The 17,799-nt window shown below is 39.8% G+C and overlaps 1 protein-coding gene across 6 annotated transcripts in view; it reads left to right on the top strand.

Annotated features, from left to right (window-relative positions):
- Positions 1–17,264, top strand: part of Hace1 (HECT domain and ankyrin repeat containing E3 ubiquitin protein ligase 1) — a 91,490-nt gene extending 74,226 nt beyond the window's left edge. For 4 of the 6 annotated variants that reach the window (XM_051164628.1, XM_051164631.1, XM_051164632.1 and 1 more), the window contains 5 exons: positions 1,571–1,702; positions 8,224–8,322; positions 8,601–8,671; positions 15,338–15,451; positions 16,862–17,264. In XM_051164628.1, coding sequence (XP_051020585.1) covers positions 1,571–1,702; positions 8,224–8,322; positions 8,601–8,671; positions 15,338–15,451; positions 16,862–16,964 — 519 coding nt within the window. In that variant the 3' untranslated portion in view covers positions 16,965–17,264. Of the gene's footprint in view, positions 1–1,570; positions 1,703–8,223; positions 8,323–8,600; positions 8,672–10,652; positions 10,827–14,111; positions 14,224–15,337; positions 15,452–16,861 lie in introns of those variants that run through there. The other 2 variants (XM_051164629.1, XM_051164630.1) reach the window with 2 other exon arrangements.
- The last annotated feature ends 535 nt before the right edge of the window (positions 17,265–17,799 follow it).

The following is a 17,799-nucleotide window of genomic DNA, read 5'->3' as shown; positions in this document are numbered from 1 at the left end:
ATACTCACAAATCAGCATCTGGTTATGATGGTCTGGATGCTGAAATAAATGTAGAAAATCATATTGGAAGGAGTAGAAGAAAGTGTGAGGAGAGGATAGTATAGTTACAAGGATTTAGGAACAGAGTGTGGGGATAGTTGGAGTAGCGCGACTCTGATGTGGGCCACAGCTACATTGAACAATGCACAATGTTTTCATGCCTCACATTTAAGATTTTTTATCATGTATATGTGTGTGTATGTATGTATGGGTGTTGTGTATGTACATATATATGGGTGGATGGAAACCTGAGTCCCCTGAGGAAGGGCCTCTCATGGAAACAGGAGCTAACCCTAGTGATCCTTCTGCCACAGTACTGGGATTATAGGCCTGTGTGAGGCCGGGCCCGACTTTTATCCTGTGTGCTGGCATCAGGTCTTTGTGTTTGCACAGCGAGCACTCTTACCCACTGAGCCATCACTTCTGTGGTCTAAATGCTTAATTGATAGGGTCTCAAACAATAATTACATGTAATACTTTGAAAATTATAAAATCAAAACCTTAACAAGAAAGTAATTCTTGTTTAGGGAAAATAGATCCTGTATAGCACCTTAAGCATATTTTTATCTTTTATTAAAATAGTTTTGTTTTCTATCATACAACCTGATCGTAGTTATCCCTCCCATTTCCTCCCCACGTCCCCTCCCTTCTTGATCCACTCCCTTTCTATCTCTCACTAGAAAAGAAAAGACTTCTAACAGATAACAACAGCACATAGCATAATAAAATATAGTAAGATGAAACAAAACAAAGAATTTGGACAAGGCAAACTAACAGAAGGAAAAGAGCTCCAAGACAAGGCACAAGAATCAGAGTCCCACTCACTCACACACTCAGGAGTATATACCCAGAGCCCCTGGAGCAGACCATGCAGGCCCTGTGCATGCTGCCACAGTCACTTTGAGCTCATTTTTTTAAAATTTTTTTTTATTTTTTATTTTTTGCATTTGGGAATATCTGTGGTAAAGAGAGCCTTTGCCTTCAGAGATATTACATGAGGTATTTTGGTCAGAAAGAACTGGAAGTTTAAAGACATTGAGGCCTAAGCAGGCTTGTGTTTGGGGAACAGCCATAAGGCCAAGGAAACAAGAATGGAAGGGGATCCTTTTAGCACCAAGGTATAGATAATATTATTTAGGACCTTAAGGACTAGAAAGTACATTTGGATTTTACTTGCACCGCCCAGGAAGTTAGTGAGGAGGAGAGTGATAGGACTTTAATGTGTGTATTCTAAGACCTTTAGTGCACCGTGCTGTGGTGTGGAGAAGCAGAGCTCAGAGGTGCAGACAGGCACAGGGCTGCATATGCAGTAATCCGGGTGTGTGCTAGAGTGGACTCACTGAGCAGAGCAGATGGAAAGCGCTCACCATGCCCAGTGCGTGGCGTGTAAAAAGCCATGGCAGTGGTTGCTGAATTTTGGTGCCAGGTTAGTTCTAAACCTCTGTCTCTTACATGAGAAACAGATGCATCGGTACTGGTTTAACTGTATGAAGTTTAAAACGTGATCATCACAAAACCTTCTTTTTTATAGGCGGAGTATGTCCAGCTCGTCACTGAACTTCGAATGACAAGAGCCATTCAGCCTCAGATCAATGCCTTTTTACAGGGTTTTCATATGTTCATCCCACCTTCCCTCATACAGCTGTTTGACGAGTATGAATTGGTAAGGAAGAACATGTTCTTTCTTGTTACACCAGAGCACAGCTGCATTTCTTTTCAGAAATACCTTGAGGGTTGAGGATGTAGCTTAGTGGTAGACACTTGTCTAATATTTAGTACAAGGAAGGTCCTGTATTTCATCCCCAAAATCATAAAAAATTAAAAGCAGAAGTAATTTTGGGCATACTGAATGGGATATAGTTAATGAGGCATTAATGTTTGGAATTTATGCTTAGAAATTTGTAAACATATGTCGTTTTATTTCTCTTAAGTTGAATTATATTAACAGTTCCTTAATGTGAAATGTGAGGTACGATAGAGAAAAATGAAATAAGTTTTTGATGTTTTTGACATGGAAGATGTGGAAGGCCTGTCTTCCCAGAAGCAGTGTATTTCACATTGTTTCTGAAAAGGATGCTCTTCCTAGTCCTGTACCTAAAGAATTAAGAGACACTTGTCTTGTTATATTTGAGTATCTTCTCCACTTTCTTATTTTAGTGTGTGTGTGTGTGTGTGTGTGTGTGTGTATCTGTGTATGCGTGCGCGCATGTATGCATGTGTGCACCATATATAATTTTATAATTCTCTATTTCCATCCTTTATGTAGTCTACTATCTTCATTTAAGTCCCCAATGGATGTTTTGTTTTGTTCTTCAATTTGTCTGCATTTTACTGAGACTTAATAGAATTTATAAATTATATTATTTATGTCTGTTTCCTTTTTGTTGTTATTAGTGAATCATTTTCAAACTCTTTGTGTCTAACACCTTAATAAGACACAATATTTTAAAGAGTGTGTACCGCTGTCTTAGTTGCTTTCATTATGGTGACAAGTGCATGACAAAGAGGAGCTCAAGGGGGAAGGGTGTGATTGGCTCCTGCTGTGAAGGCTCATGTGTTCACTCTGCTGGGCAAGGCATGGAGCAGGAGCTGTGCCTGGCTGTGGTAGTGGGTGTGTTGAGGATGCTTGCTCACTCCTTGGCAGACCAGGAAGGAAAAACTAGTGACAGAGTGAGCTTAAAGTAGGGTCTTATGCTAAAGCTTGCCTCCAGCTGGATCCTACTTTCTAAAGGGTTTAAACTCCCCAAACTGTATGCAAACACAGAGAGTCTGTGGGAGGCATTTTAAAGCCAAACCAAGTTTGTTTGTTTGTTTCTTTCTTTCTTTCTTTCTGTCTGTCTATTAGAAACAATTCTATGTAATGGAAAAATGTAATGTATCCTAGTATAGAAATAACATTTGCTAATCAATTTTGAAGTCCCCTATGACTCAGAGTTATTAAATGTTAAGTTTTTACATTTTTGTCTTATTTTAGTTGTAAGATTATTGGCATAGATTTTTTCTTTTTCTTTTTAGTTTTTTTTAAAAAAATAATTTATTTAATTTTTATGTCAGGTCCCCTGGAACTGGAGTTACAAACAGGTGTGAGCTGTCATGTGTGTGCTGGGAATTGAACCTGGGTCCTTTGAAAGAACAGACAGTACTCTTAATCACTGAGCCATCTTTCCAGCCCCTTCATTTTAGTTTTTATGTAGTTATCAGCATTTAAAAACGGGAATAGTTAAGAATTGTTTTTAGACATGACTGGAATCTGAATTTTGATGTATTACACTTCAATTAAATTAGCTTTGTGACATTCAAGTCCAAATGCTAGATTTTGTGTCTGTATATGCACAAAATAAGGTACAGCAGCAGAAATAATTGACACAATTTTTCCTGGTGGTTTATTGATATTTATAGATATGTGAAAGCATCTAATTTAATAATAATATATAAATTAGTGAATTAGCAAACCTGTCAAGCCAGCAGCCAGATTAAGTACTAAAAACCCTACTAAATGTCCTTCTTCTGTCCCTGTAGTCACTGTCCCCATGAAGAATAATTACTCTCCTGAGTGCTAAAATCTTAGCTTACTTTTAACTATTTATATATAGAAATACTTTATCAGCATGTAGTAGTTGTACCTAGTAATAGGTTTCATTTAACTTTATCCATGTACATTGTGTATTTTGATCATATTCCTCCCCATTACCCTTTTTTATCCCTGTTACACCCTTTCTTTCCCCAACTAGTCCCCCACTCCTCCTTTTTTGTGACCCATTGCATTTTATTAAGGCTGTTTGCAGGCACATAGACACTTTATAAGTAGCTACACCCTGAAGAAAATGTCTTTTCCATCCACTCTCATCTGCTAACTGTAGATACATTACTAGGAAGAAATGGGCTTGCCTCCATGAATCCCTCCACACTTCAGGACAGGGTGTGGGCCAGCCTTTCACCTTCCTTTGTACATGGAGTTATAGAACAAAGCCATTCTACACCAAGAAAGGAAACTTTTTACAATTTTGTTTACTTACTTAAGGATTCAGATGTGCTTTTAAAGTTCTAGAGAGGAGAAAGCACACAGTAGCACCTGTCACTGTGGGTGGAGAGCTAAGTAAAGAGATGAATGTCAGATTGAGAAATAATGGCACAGCTTGTCCCTAAGACATTCGGAACACGATTCCATTTAGGAGGCTCATGCCAAATGCCTGAGTGGTTTTCATTTCGCACTGTGCAGCATCTATGACACCAGAGTATCAAAACACTATGTCATGTATATTCTAGGCAGTCTAACTTCGGTGGTGTATGTTCCATTAGTATGGCCTTATAACATGTAGACTATATCCAGTTGTATCAGTTGTTTTGTATGTGCATCTGTAAGTATACAAACACATTTGTAGCTTTTATTTGTGTTTAGAGTCAGGGCTCCATGTAGTGCAAGCTAGCCTCAAACTTGATCTTTAGCTGAAGGTGACTTTGAACTTGTAAATCATTCTGTCTCCACCTCCCAATAGCTGAGATTACAGGTATGGGCCACAGTTTCTGATACTTCATTATATCTTTAAAAGTTTTAGTTCTTTTATTGTATTGGGAATAAATTATTATCTAGGTGTGGTGGTGCATGCCTTTTAATTCCAGTACCCAGGAGGCAGAGGCAGGCACATCTCTGTGAATTCAAGGCCAGACAGGGCCACATAGTAAGACCTGTCCTTACCACCTTCCCCCCCCCCCAAAAAAACCCCTCAAGAAATAATTAATTAATTGGAACTTAACACTTTTTGCTATATGTACGTTTTGTTGTGAATTTCCCTTTTGCTAATTGTCATCTTAATACTTTTCTCAGTTGTTATAAGGCATTTTTAAAAAATCACTAAATGTCACTGCTCTGGAGGTGCTGGGACCTGGGAGCTTGGAGCCCATAAAACAAGGTGGACTGAAGTCTCGTGCAGTAGTCAGCTTTATTCAGAGCACCAGACAAGTTACACTGTGAGGGTTAAGACATGAATAAATGTTCATTCAGAAGAGCAAGCCACACGACGCAGACAAGCCTCATGGGACAAAAGCATTTCCCGTAGAGGCATGTCAGCAGATAGCAGTGGTAATGAGTGATGTGCAGTAAACTCACTCCTCCATGCTCCACCTGGAGGGACACGGAAGCACGTTGCAAGAACAACTGTCTTTTAAAACACTGAGGCCTCGAGGCTCTTGTCTTGGTTTCTTGGCGTTTTCTCACAAACATTCAGTAATCTCCTACACATCTCCCTTCTTGGCCCATGATCTGACAAGAAAGTAATCAGTGTTTCTTAAGTGTATAAAACAAAAAGAAGCACCCCAAAACAGGTTTGGTGGTGCATGCTGCCAGAGGTAAGCATGTTTTGTGAGTTCCAGGCATGTGGAACTCCTTATAACAAATGTGATAATCACGAAATAGTTAAAATTTTTTGAGAGTGCAGTTGCAATAATTTTATTCATAATTACTAATTATGAGAGAATAATAATATTAAAAGCTTATCTTCAGTCTAATATTAAAAGCTTATCTTTAGTCTGAAAAGAAGAGGATTAGACTCATGAGTTGTAAGAAACATGTAAAATTTATCCCTGTGCTCTTTGGCGGATCTGCGTCAGGGTTCTGCCAGGGAGCAGAATTTTCTCAGGTGGTTCAACTAAAGAAGTGTTAACAAAGGAGCTAGTCTAGCAGTGCTTATGAGGAATGAGGAAGATCTGGCAAAAGGAGGAAGCCTTTGTGGCAGCTGCAATCGAAAGAGACAAGTAGAATTGTAGTGAAGGGCCCTGTGTGAGAGTGAATTGCCGGGAAGAGGCTCTGTGCTACTAGTTTACAGTTTAAGAGACCGGGTCACTATACAATGACAGCACTGAAGCCAGAAGGGAGCAGAGAAGTCTCCTTACCTGTGGACCTACCTGTGCGTCTCGGTGGCCAAACTCTTACCTGCATTTAGTAAGCCAGAGAGTCGGTCTGCAGAGAGGACCTAAGTAAGAGCCACTCGTGAGCCTGGCAAGGAGTACTGTGACATAGGCACTAACAGTTCTGAGTCTTACAGTCTGGGATGGTCTCTTAGAGAAGAGCCTGTTCATGTGGCTCATCTATTATTATAAAATGGATATTTGCTGTATTTGAAGTTAAATTAGAGGTAAGACGTGCTTTATTAATTGTGTTAGCATAAATGACATTTGGAAATAAAAATTATTCCAGGAACAGAACAAAAGTAGTGAGAAGACTGACCCCATTTTCCCAAATTTGTGATGCCTGGCTAAATTTGCTTGTGTGTATAATCAGCTGTACCTAGTTATTTGGTTGAAGCATATGAAGAAAATCCAATTTTATATGGAAAACATGGAAAAGAGAGACTCCCACTGACCTCCTGAATAGATTTAAAAATTCCTCAGAGTTCTCAGGCATTGCCTTGTATTAATTTTGCTAGAGCATCTGCTGTCTTGGTTAGGTACATAGTACTAATAGTTGCTGTAAGTCACGGCTCGGAAGTATGTTCTCTGTCCCTGTTAAGCGAAACACATCATTCGTTCCGTCACCTCACTGTATGGTTTCCATCTGTGAAGTGTGGGCTGATTCAGAGATGAAGATTTGCTTTCTGTTCTTATTCCCCTTAGAAAACCTGTAGATGTCTATTTTGATTTAACTTTTAGGTATATAATCAAACATACTAGATTTGTGTGTTAGATGCTTTGGGAAAGAAGCCAACCAGACATTTAGGATAACTGAGGACATTGCTCAGTGGTTGTTTTGCTGCCTGGTGTATACATGACCCCTAGGATCCATGCCTGGTGTATACATGACCCCTAGGATCCATGCCTGGTGTATACATGACCCCTAGGATCCATGCCTGTTGTATACAGGGTCCCTAGGGTCCATGCCTGGTGTATACATGACCCCTAGGATCCATGCCTGGTGTATACATGACCCCTAGGATCCATGCCTGATGTATACATGACCCCTAGGATCCATGCCTGTTGTATACAGGGTCCCTAGGATCCATGCCTGGTGTATACATGACCCCTAGGATCCATGCCTGTTGTATACAAGGTCCCTAGGATCCATGCCTGGTGTATACATGACCCCTAGGATCCATGCCTGGTGTATACATGACCCCTAGGATCCATGCCTGGTGTATACAAGGTCCCTAGGATCCATGCCTGGTGTATACATGACCCCTAGGATCCATGCCTGTTGTATACAGGGTCCCTAGGGTCCATGCCTGGTGTATACAAGGTCCCTAGGATCCATGCCTGGTGTATACATGACCCCTAGGATCCATGCCTGGTGTATACATGACCCCTAGGATCCATGCCTGGTGTATACAAGGTCCCTAGGATCCATGCCTGGTGTATACATGACCCCTAGGATCCATGCCTGTTGTATACAGGGTCCCTAGGGTCCATGCCTGGTGTATACATGACCCCTAGGATCCATGCCTGTTGTATACAGGGTCCCTAGGATCCATGCCTGGTGTATACAAAGTCCCTAGGATCCATGCCTGGTGTATACATGACCCCTAGGATCCATGCCTGTTGTATACAGGGTCCCTAGGGTCCATGCCTGGTGTATACATGACCCCTAGGACCCATGCCTGGTGTATACAAGGCTCCTAGGATCCATGCTTAACACTGCAAGCAAAGCCACGAGAAAATACAATTTTTTTTTATTACCTTGGAGAAAATTGACTTCAAAAAATCTGAATAACTCCAAGATGGAGTTAATAAGAGTCTAAATCCTTTTTTAAAATAATGAAAATATGATTATTTCTTGATGAGCTTTCCATTTGTTTAATATTCAGGCTTTTGTTGTTAATAATGTGACCTAGTGGGATTTAACATATTTATAAAGAATACTAAAATAAAAATAAAGTGAACCGGAGGAAATACTTACAAAATTGTGTACATAGAAGTTTTTGCTGCATATGTTTACTATAAATATATAAGCTTCTGCCTTTTTTATGTTTTAGATTGTATCAGAGTGAATCCATTCTGTCATGTCCCATTGAAATGCGAGCATTGAGGGGTTTTCCTTATGTAGTGCTTATTATTGGTGACATGTAGAAACTGTCACAGAAGTAAGCCAGGTTTATATGAGATTAGTTTCTAATTAAGGCAAATTTACTATTTAAATGTAATGGCTTTTTTTTTTCCCAAGGAAGATTAATGAAATATTTTTCTTCTTCCCCAAAGGAGCTACTGCTTTCTGGCATGCCAGAAATTGATGTGAATGATTGGATAAAAAATACAGAATACACAAGTGGCTATGAAAGAGAAGATGCAGTCATTCAGGTAAAGTCTCTCTGGACCTTAGAATGAAGTTAGGTTTGCCATTTAATTCTGTAAGCTTTTTAGCTCTATTGGATGGAAATCTACATCCACTAACAAAGTAAAGATTTTGCATAAATTCTTCTTTGGGGGATATTGCATATGAAAGCCTTGTGTGAAATCATCTTTGATAAATGAGTTTCAGAGAATAAAATGTGCTTTATGAATATTGCATGGTCCCTGGTTCTTATAAGTCTACATTTGCTCTGAAATGGGAGCTAAATTGTTGTCATTCTTGATAGTGGTTCTGGGAAGTTGTGGAAGACATTACTCAAGAAGAGAGAGTTCTTCTCTTGCAGTTTGTTACTGGCAGGTAAGAAGTGCTTTTATGACAACATTGAAAGAATTCATTTTATTTCATTCCTAACGACCAAGACAGTAATTATAGAGAAAAGGAACAAAAATAAAAACCATTCTGTGTCTTACCTCTCTGTTCATATCTTAGGTATTAAACAAATTGAGATATTGAAGATAGAAAACATTTATAGTAGTGCTAAATCTTTAATATATTTCAGAATTTTTTGTATCTTTTATGTTTTTGGTTTGGTTTAACAGTAAAGGTACCTACTTGGTTTGTGTGGATGGCGACACACACACACACACACACACACACACACACACACACACACACACACACACACACACACTCTTTCTCTCTGATACAGTCTTAGTTTGGGTTTCTATTGCTGTGATAAAATATAATGACCAAAAAGCAAGTTTGGGAGGAAAGGGTTTATTTGGCTTATACGTCCACATTGTAGAACCTCTGCTGCCTCTGGAACACAGCTTCTGCGTGCTGACCCCAAGGAAACACTATCCTTATAAGTTCTCCTTGGTGCTGGTCCCTTACTCATCACTAATTTTTTAGTTCTAGCTAACCAGCATCAGTTGTCCAGGTAACACAGAGGTTTCACTTCAGTGGCACTGGTGTCTTGTTTTGTTAATCATGGCTGATTCCTCAGCCCCAGCTGAATCTTTGAATTAAAAATAATAAATAATCTTAAATCATAATACCAAATGGCCCTGATAGTCTTTCAACTTCACAAGCCAGGCCTCCATCTTCTGTACTGCTCTCAACATTCATATCTTCCAAGCTTCCACAGAACATTTAACTGAGCTATCAATACTCAATGGTTTTTCCTAGCCCAAAACTCCAAAGTCCTCCCACGATCCTCTGCTAAACATGGTCAGGTCTGTCACGGCAGTACCTTACTCTGCTGGTACCAGCTTGTCTTACTTTGGGTTTCTATTGCTGTGACAAAATATCATGACCAAAAGCAAGTTGGGAAGGAAAGGGTTTATTTAGCTTACACGTCCATATCACTGTTCATCATTGAAGGAAGTCAGGACAGGAGCTCAAAATGCAGGAACCTGAGCAGAGGCCATGGAGGGGTGCTGCTTACTGGTTTGCTCCTCATGGTTTCCTCGGCATGCTTTCTTACAGAACCCAGGACCATCAGCCCAGGGGTGGCCTTACCCACAATGTGCTGGCCTCTCCCCCTTTAATCACTAATTAAGAAAATTCCCCCAGCTGGATGGACGTGGTGGCACACGTCTTTAATCTCAGCACTTGGGAGGCAGAGGCAGGCAGTTCTCTGTGAGTTAGAGATTCTACAAAGCGAGTCTAGGACAGCCAAGGCTACACAGAGAAACCCTGTCTCAAAAAACCAGCAGCAACAACAACAAAAAGGTCCTCTATAGCCCACACCTATATAGATATTTTGTATATAGAGATATTTTCTTAGTTGAGGTTCCCTGTGCTCAGATGACTTTAGCTTGTGTCAAGATAACATAAAAGCAACTGCCTGCATGCGCGTGCGTGCACATACATTTAGCATTTTTTCCAGTTCTTATTGATCTTTAATATGTTAAAGATTTATAGTATATATTTTTGTGATATATTTAGATATATTTATTTGACAATGCCAGCTATATGACATTAACTCTGAAAGATGCTAGTAAACTAGTTGACTTAAGCCTTTTTTATATTTATGAAATATATCAGAAAATTTTTATAATAAAATTTTATTTCTGTTTATGAAAGCGTAGTTCAATTTTTCATTATGAATGTAGTGTTTTCCCTCAAAAGTTAAGAAGCAGAATATTATTCCACTATTCCATCAGCAGTAGCTATTATATACAATTTAGTGTGTTTACTTCTCATTTTTTCTGTTTATTTAAAAATATTATGAATGTTGTATCAGTTTGCTTTTTGTTGTTTTGATAAACACAACAACCATGAGCACTTCGGGGATGAAGCTTCACCTGGCTGACTGGTTGCTGTCTGTCATCAGGGTAGCCAAGGCAGGAACTGAAGCAGAGGCCAGCAGCAATGAGTGCTGTTCCTGGTTTGTTCTCTGTTTTCCTGTACAACCCACGTGGTGGGCTGTGCTCAAGAAAATGTTTCATAGACTTGCGTACAGGCCAATTTGAAGGAGGCATTCCTCGATTGACGGTCCCTCTTCCAGGTAACCCAGCCTTGTATCAAATTGATTGGGGAAAAAAAAAAAAAACAACCCAGTCAGCACAAGAGTGCTTTATTTATTCATTTATGCTCAGAACTGATTCAGGACTCAGTCCTGTGTGCTAGACAGGAAGTCCTACCCTGAGCTGCTTCTTCAGCTTGTTTATCTTGTCTTTCACATTTTCCTTACATGAAGGATTAGATTGTTTAGGTAGATACTGAAACACCATGGTAAGGTCATACTCTGAATTTTGTGTCTTTAAATGGACAATTCAGCTTTTTTATTCCTAGTCACTTTGTTAATTGTAAAGGTAAAAGTAAAAATACATAGACTAATAATTTGTTTTTTTTTTTAATTTCGCAAATACATCTATCCTTGCCCTTTTTTTTTTTTAAAGGGTATTTTATTACCCAAAGAAGAATGCTCATACATTTGTGATTTATTAGCAAGATTCAGAATTTTTGTTCTCAATATGACTGGAGACTGAACCCAGGCCCTCATGTGGTAGGCCAAGTGCTTTACGAATAAACCACATCCTGAAGCCCACGCTTTATTCTATCTTTTTTTTTTTTAAAAAAACAATATATTCTGATCATAGTTCTCCTTCCCCAACTCTTCCCAGATGCTACCCATCTACTCAAATCCACACCTTTTATTTTTTCATTAGAGAACAAAAGAGGCATCTAAAAAAAGAGAAAGAAGGAAAGAAAATAAGATTAAACACACACACACACACACACACACACACACACACACACACAACAACAACAACAAAAAACAAAAAACCTTAAATGGGACAAAACAAAGAAACAAAGTGCCAAAGAAAAAAGCACGCTGGGCAGGGTGGCGCATACCCATGACCCCAGCACTTGTGTTGTGCTTCCTCTATATTGTATTTCTGGGGTTCAAATGTAGTAGGGTTTCTGGGTTCTGGGTGAGACACACTGGTCTGCCTGTTACTGTGATTCTGTGTTGGTGTGTAGGCATCTGGATGTGTGATGACTGTAACTCTGGGTGTTGCTGTTTGGTCTTCTCTTTGTTGGTGGTGTTACTCCTTGCTCTGGTTGCCCTCTCTGGATCGTAGGGCAGTGTGTTGCCTTGGGGGAATCCCTTTGAGACCTAGGCTGGGGTTGCCACTGAGGAGCCCTGCTAGGATATGTTTCCAGCTATGGGGGTGGATTAGAAGAGGGGTGCTGAGAGCGCCACAGGAAGGAGGAAACCTGGGTGTGCCACAGGCTCACCTGAGTTCTCAGGAGTGGAGACAAAAAAGGAGGACAGCCCTAGAGTGGTCTCCTGCAGGGCTAGAGTGAGACTGGGGAACTGGAAATGGAGGGCAGGAAGGAGTGTGAAGATCACCACTCGATCCCCAGTCTGGCATGGCCACTGTGGCCAATTGCTTCCTAGACAGGGAGTCTTTTCCTTTTTATTATTATTATTATTTTTAATTTGTATTCTTCTTTCATATCCCAACTGCAGTTTTCCCTCCCTTTACTTCTCCCAGTCCCTCTCCCACCTCCCCTCTTCCCCATATAAACTCCTCCTTCATTTCCTTTAAAAAAAAAAAAAAAAGGCAGGCTTCCCAGGGATACATGGCCTGACAAGGTACAATGGAACTGGGCACATACCCTCATATCACAGGGCAACCCAGTAGGAAAAAAAGGGTCCCAAGCGCAGGGACAACTCCACTCCCTTTGTTGGGAGTCCCACAAGAACACCAAAGCTCCACAACCATAAGGTATATGCAAAGGACTTTGATCAGACCTGTGTAGGGTCCATGTTTGTCACTGTGAGCCCTGCTTAGTTGACTCTGTGGCCCATGTTCTAACAGTGATCTTGAACTTAAGTTTTGTGTGCCTTATGCCCCTGGATAGCTCGAACTCAACTAGCATGCACAGTCAGTCACCTGCATACTGCAATTGATGTAGCAGAAAACATTTTATTTAAGTCGTTACATTTGGCTCATCCTAGATATACATTAAATTAATTTAAAAATTTGTTAGGTAGAGGTGTGTGTGTGTGTGCGTGTGTGTGTGTGTGTGTGTGTGTGTGTGTGTTTGTGTGTGTGTGTGAAATTTTATTCAGCTAGACTTATTTTCTGACTATAAGCCAGACTGATTTTCACATGACGTCTCATGCAGAATCTAGACTAAAATTGATGTATAAAAATGTATGTATGTTGGCCATGAAAGTAAAAAACCCGGTAGAGGGGAGATGTGCAAGGAGGGGAGAGGGAAGCAAGAGAAGGCAATTGAATTATATGTAACATGAAAATGGGAGGAAGGAGTACTAGAGAAATGGGGGCAGGGCAGTAAGGAGGAGAAGGGAAGAACTATGGGAAGGCTTAATAAGAACAAAATACAATGAAATATGTATGAAAGTGCTGTGATGAAGCCCAGTTACTCTGTATGATAGCAATTAAAAGATGTGAAAAGCACACATTTAGTATTTATATGTTGTGTGTCAACATTCTGATTTATTCTAGAGACACTGTAGCATGTCATTGTAATTTTAGTTTTTTCGTGGTGCTAGGGCTCAAACTCCCAGTCTTGTGTGTACTAAGAAAGCAACTTCCATTAGGCTACATCCCCAGCTCACAGCAGTATATTTTCCTTCTAGGATTAATTTGTTTAATCATGATACACATACAGACTAATTTAAAATATTAATTTAAAATGCATAGAACTTGAAAAGTTGTAATTATATATTTTATAGCTCTGTACCCAGGATTAAAATTTTTAGTGATGCATTATACATTAAATTTTAGCCTTCTTGTGGTCTTAAATATTTTATGCAACAGTTAAAAATAATATTTGAGGGCAGGAAAGATGGTTTGTAGAAACTATTTGATAGACAAGTACAAGAGCCTTGAGTTCAGATGCCCAGAACCCGTGCAAAAGCTAGGCATGCTCGCTTGTGCCCATAACCATAGTGCCAGTGGGCAGAAGCAGCCAGTGCAGAGGAAATGATGCTCCTCAGATCCAGTGAGAGACACTGTCTCAAAGAGTAAGGTGATGATGAGCAATAGAAGAGATCGCTGAAGTCACCTCTACACATACATGCACAAGGTGAGCACAGACATGCATGTGCGCGTGCGTGCACGCGCACACACACACACACACACACACACACACACTATATGTTTGTTATTCTCTGTATCTGGGAAAAGAAATGTAAGTATTTTTGTGGTTGTTGTTTCACTGTGCAAAACAAAGTAGAGAGGAAATGCTTTGTGCTTAGATATTTTTCACAACGAAGGAAATCGGAGAAAGGATTTATTTTGTCTCACAGTTCCAGGAGGGATATAGCCCATCATGTTGGGACAGTGTGCATGAGAGCAAACAGGAAAGTTACTGGGACAGGACCAGGAAGTAAGGCCGGGCTATAACACTTCAAGACTGACTCTTGACTGACGTACTTTCCTCAGCAAGGCTCTATTTCCTAAAGCAGAGTTTCTCAAACTTTTTAATGCTGTGACCCTTTAATACAGTTCCTCATGTTGTGATGACTCCAACCATAAAATTATTTTCATTGTTACTTTATAACTAATTTTGCTACTGTTGTGAATTGTAATGCAAAGATCTGTGTTTCCAGTGGACTTCTGTGAAAGGGTTGCCCCCCTCCCCCACCCCCCGCAACAAAGGGTCATGACTCACAGGTTGAGAACCACTGTCCTAAAGGTTCCACAAGTCTCCCAAACAGTAACATGAGCTAGGGACCAAGTATTCAAACACACACACGTTTACAGAGGACATTCCTCATTCAGACAACATCCACTTTTTCAGTTTTGAGTTGCTAGGCAGTTTGGCTCATCCCAAGGATACAAATTCTAGTGATACGAATATAAAATAGGACATGTTTGAAAGTCCTAGTTTAATAGGGAGGCACACAAAAGCAAACCTTTGTCCTGGGGTTTTTATAGCTGTGATAAATCCCCATGACCTTAAGCAACTTGGAGAGGAAAAGGTTTATTTTGCTTACACTTCCATATTAGTCTGTCAGCGAAAAAGTCAGAGCAAGAACCTGGAGGCAAGAGCCGACTCAGAGGCCATAGAGGAGCACTGCTTGCTTTCTTACAGCACCCAGTGCCACCACCCAGGGTGGCATTGCCCATGGTGCACTGGGGCCTCCCACGTTAATCATCAGTCAAGAAAATGTACCACAGGCTTGCCTACAGGCCAGTGTGATGGGAACAGTTTCTCAGTAGAGATTCCTTCTTCCAGAATGACTCTAGTTGTGTCAAGTTGACACAGAACTAACCAGCACACTGACACAAACACATCATATGGCCCGGCAATGTAGCACTTAGCTGAGGGAAGCAGAGAGAGAATTCTTCTTGGAAGCTTGCTAACTAACCGTGAAGCAACAGACAAGAATGTGTTGGGAGTTTTCAGACTAAAAACTGTCATTCTGTCATTGTTTTAGAGTTGAATATACTTTTACCCAGACTTAGAACTGAAAATGTGTCTGTCAGCTGACTTTCTTTCCTGGTCACACTTGACGATAGAAACTCTCAGTTCCAGGGTCCCGCATGGTGGGTTTGCCAACATTATGGGTGGAAGTGGTTTGCAAAACTTTACAATTGCTGCTGTACCATATACGCCAAATCTTTTACCAACTTCCAGCACATGGTAAGTTAAACTGACTCATTTAAATGAATTATGGAATATTTTTATTAATTTTAAGTAACCAAAGGTAATTGCTAACATTTCCTTTTTGATCTTTAAGCTGTTAAATTTATGTATATCTTATTGTAACAGGAAAAAGAAATAACCAAAGCCTTCAGTAGTTACATTCCATTGCTTTGTTATGGTGTCTGTCATTACCCTTGAGAAAATACTTCATTAAAATACAAAATACATAGTTTCCCCTCTCTCTACCATCTTGTCTGTCTCATTATTGTATCTTCCCCCAAATTCATGGATCCTCCTTTAATGTTACGTACACATAAAAATGAATAAATACAAGAATACCACCTACAGGGTCTGTTCAATATTGGCTTTATGTATGCTTCTAAGGTTGACTTGTGGTGTTGAGACATTAGTCAGGGATCTCATCCCTAGAGAAGACTTAATTCTCCCTCTCTTAGTAGTTGTTAGTTGTAGCTCTTCATCTAGGGGTGGGGCCCTGTGAAACTTCCCCCATCTACTTTGGGTAAACAACTGTTGTTAGAGCTGTTCAGGTCTTGTGTAGGAAGCCATGTTTCTGGGATTTTATTATGAGCGGCTGCTTCCCTGGCGTAGGTAGATATCACAACCTCACAGTAGGCTTCCTGGTCCTTTGTCTCTTACAATCTTCCCAACCTCTCTTTCTTGATGTTCCCTGAGTCTTTGGTGCAGGAGTTGTATAGTAGATCTGGACGTCCCACAGTTCGCTGTTCTCTGCATTTTGACTAGTGACTTTCCGTAAAAAGCAGCTTCTTTGATGAGGGGTGAGGTCTACCTAGGTCTGTGCCACTTGTATTGGCTGTGGTTCCTGGTAGGAAGAAGGTCTAGAGTCTCAGGAAAGGAAAGGAGATGGTGTGAGAGGAGAGCCTGTCGCCATCACTGGTGGCTGAACCACAGGAACCCTGGCTGGCTGCTAGGTGTGGTCAAGCTGTATTTTTGTAATGAAAGGACAACTTCATCCATTATCTCTCCAACTCTCCAATTTTGGAACTAAAATGAATCAGTGGCTACCTAATTTGGTCCTCTTCTAGTGGAGAAAATCTGGGAGGGGGCACAAATTACCTGAAACCTAATTGAACATCACTAAGGTAAAATGCCGTAGCGTCTCCACTCATTTCATCGCCACTTTCTTATGTGTCTCCCTGTTATTTGCTTTTAATACTTTCACCACTCATTTGCATTCTGGAAGGGACTGCTCTGCTGCAGTTCTTTTTCCTTCCTTTTTAAATACCACTTCAGGGTTTTCCAATTTCAATGCAAATTTGAGAAAGTGGTTTTATGTTAATTATGAGCAGTGTTTTTACTGCTAGATAAAACAAGAAATTTCAGAGATTCTTTGTTTAATGGTGGTCTTTTTTTTTTTTTTTTTTAAAGCATCAACATGCTCAAGTTACCTGAATATCCAAGTAAAGAAATACTCAAGGACAGACTCCTGGTGGCACTGCATTGTGGCAGCTATGGCTACACAATGGCGTAATGAAATCTGGGAAACTCATCTAACACTGAGGCACAATCCAGAGTGACAGAAGTAATCCCGGGAGCTGTCAGCGCAAAAGCAGCCTCAGTGCCGCCCACAGGCAGGGCTCCTGCTGAAAACTCATAAAGAATCAGGTTTTCTATTTACGTTTATTTTCCCTCTTTTGTTTTTCTCTGTGATACAATTAGAAAATACAAAATCATAGTAGACTTTATTAATTGGAAGTAGAAACTGTCTTTTGTTTTGTTTTGTTTTTTAATCTTACCCAAAACAGTGTTAAGGCAAACCCTTTTCTACATTCCATCCAGCCTAAAGGCTATTTTCTGTATATTAAATGACAACATCCAGCTGGTATGCTCTATTGCATGTGAACTACCATTTATATTTTGGAAGATTGTATAAAGTGGATTAATTTAGATGTGTAAAGCCACAAATATGTATTTTCCCATGTTATACCTATATTGCAATGGGTTTTATTTTTGTTGTTTAGCTTTTTAGTATTTTGATATATGATGTAAAGTTTAGACAGGAGTGACAATGGATAAAATGACATCTAATTTATATATTAAAGCTTATACTATAGGAATTATTTGCATCTTTCTGTGCTCAGCGTCATGTATTATACTGTGTGGTCTGTTTTTTCTTATGCCTTAATTTGTAATGAAAATAAAATAAAAATATATTTATCATACTTTTCATTATGTGGCCTAATCTTCAGGTTATAAATTAAATACATATTTAAAAAATTCGCCTATATGATTAGAATGCTATGTTTTAAGTGATAGCTGCCTGGTAAAAGCATCGGATGAGCATTTTGGAACAATGGTGCTGCTCA

This window comes from Acomys russatus, chromosome 21, assembly GCF_903995435.1.
Source record: "Acomys russatus chromosome 21, mAcoRus1.1, whole genome shotgun sequence".
NCBI classification, from domain to species: domain Eukaryota; kingdom Metazoa; phylum Chordata; class Mammalia; order Rodentia; family Muridae; genus Acomys; species Acomys russatus.
The sequence above is the reverse complement of the archived record's forward strand: the minus strand, read 5'-3'. Positions and strand labels throughout refer to the sequence as shown.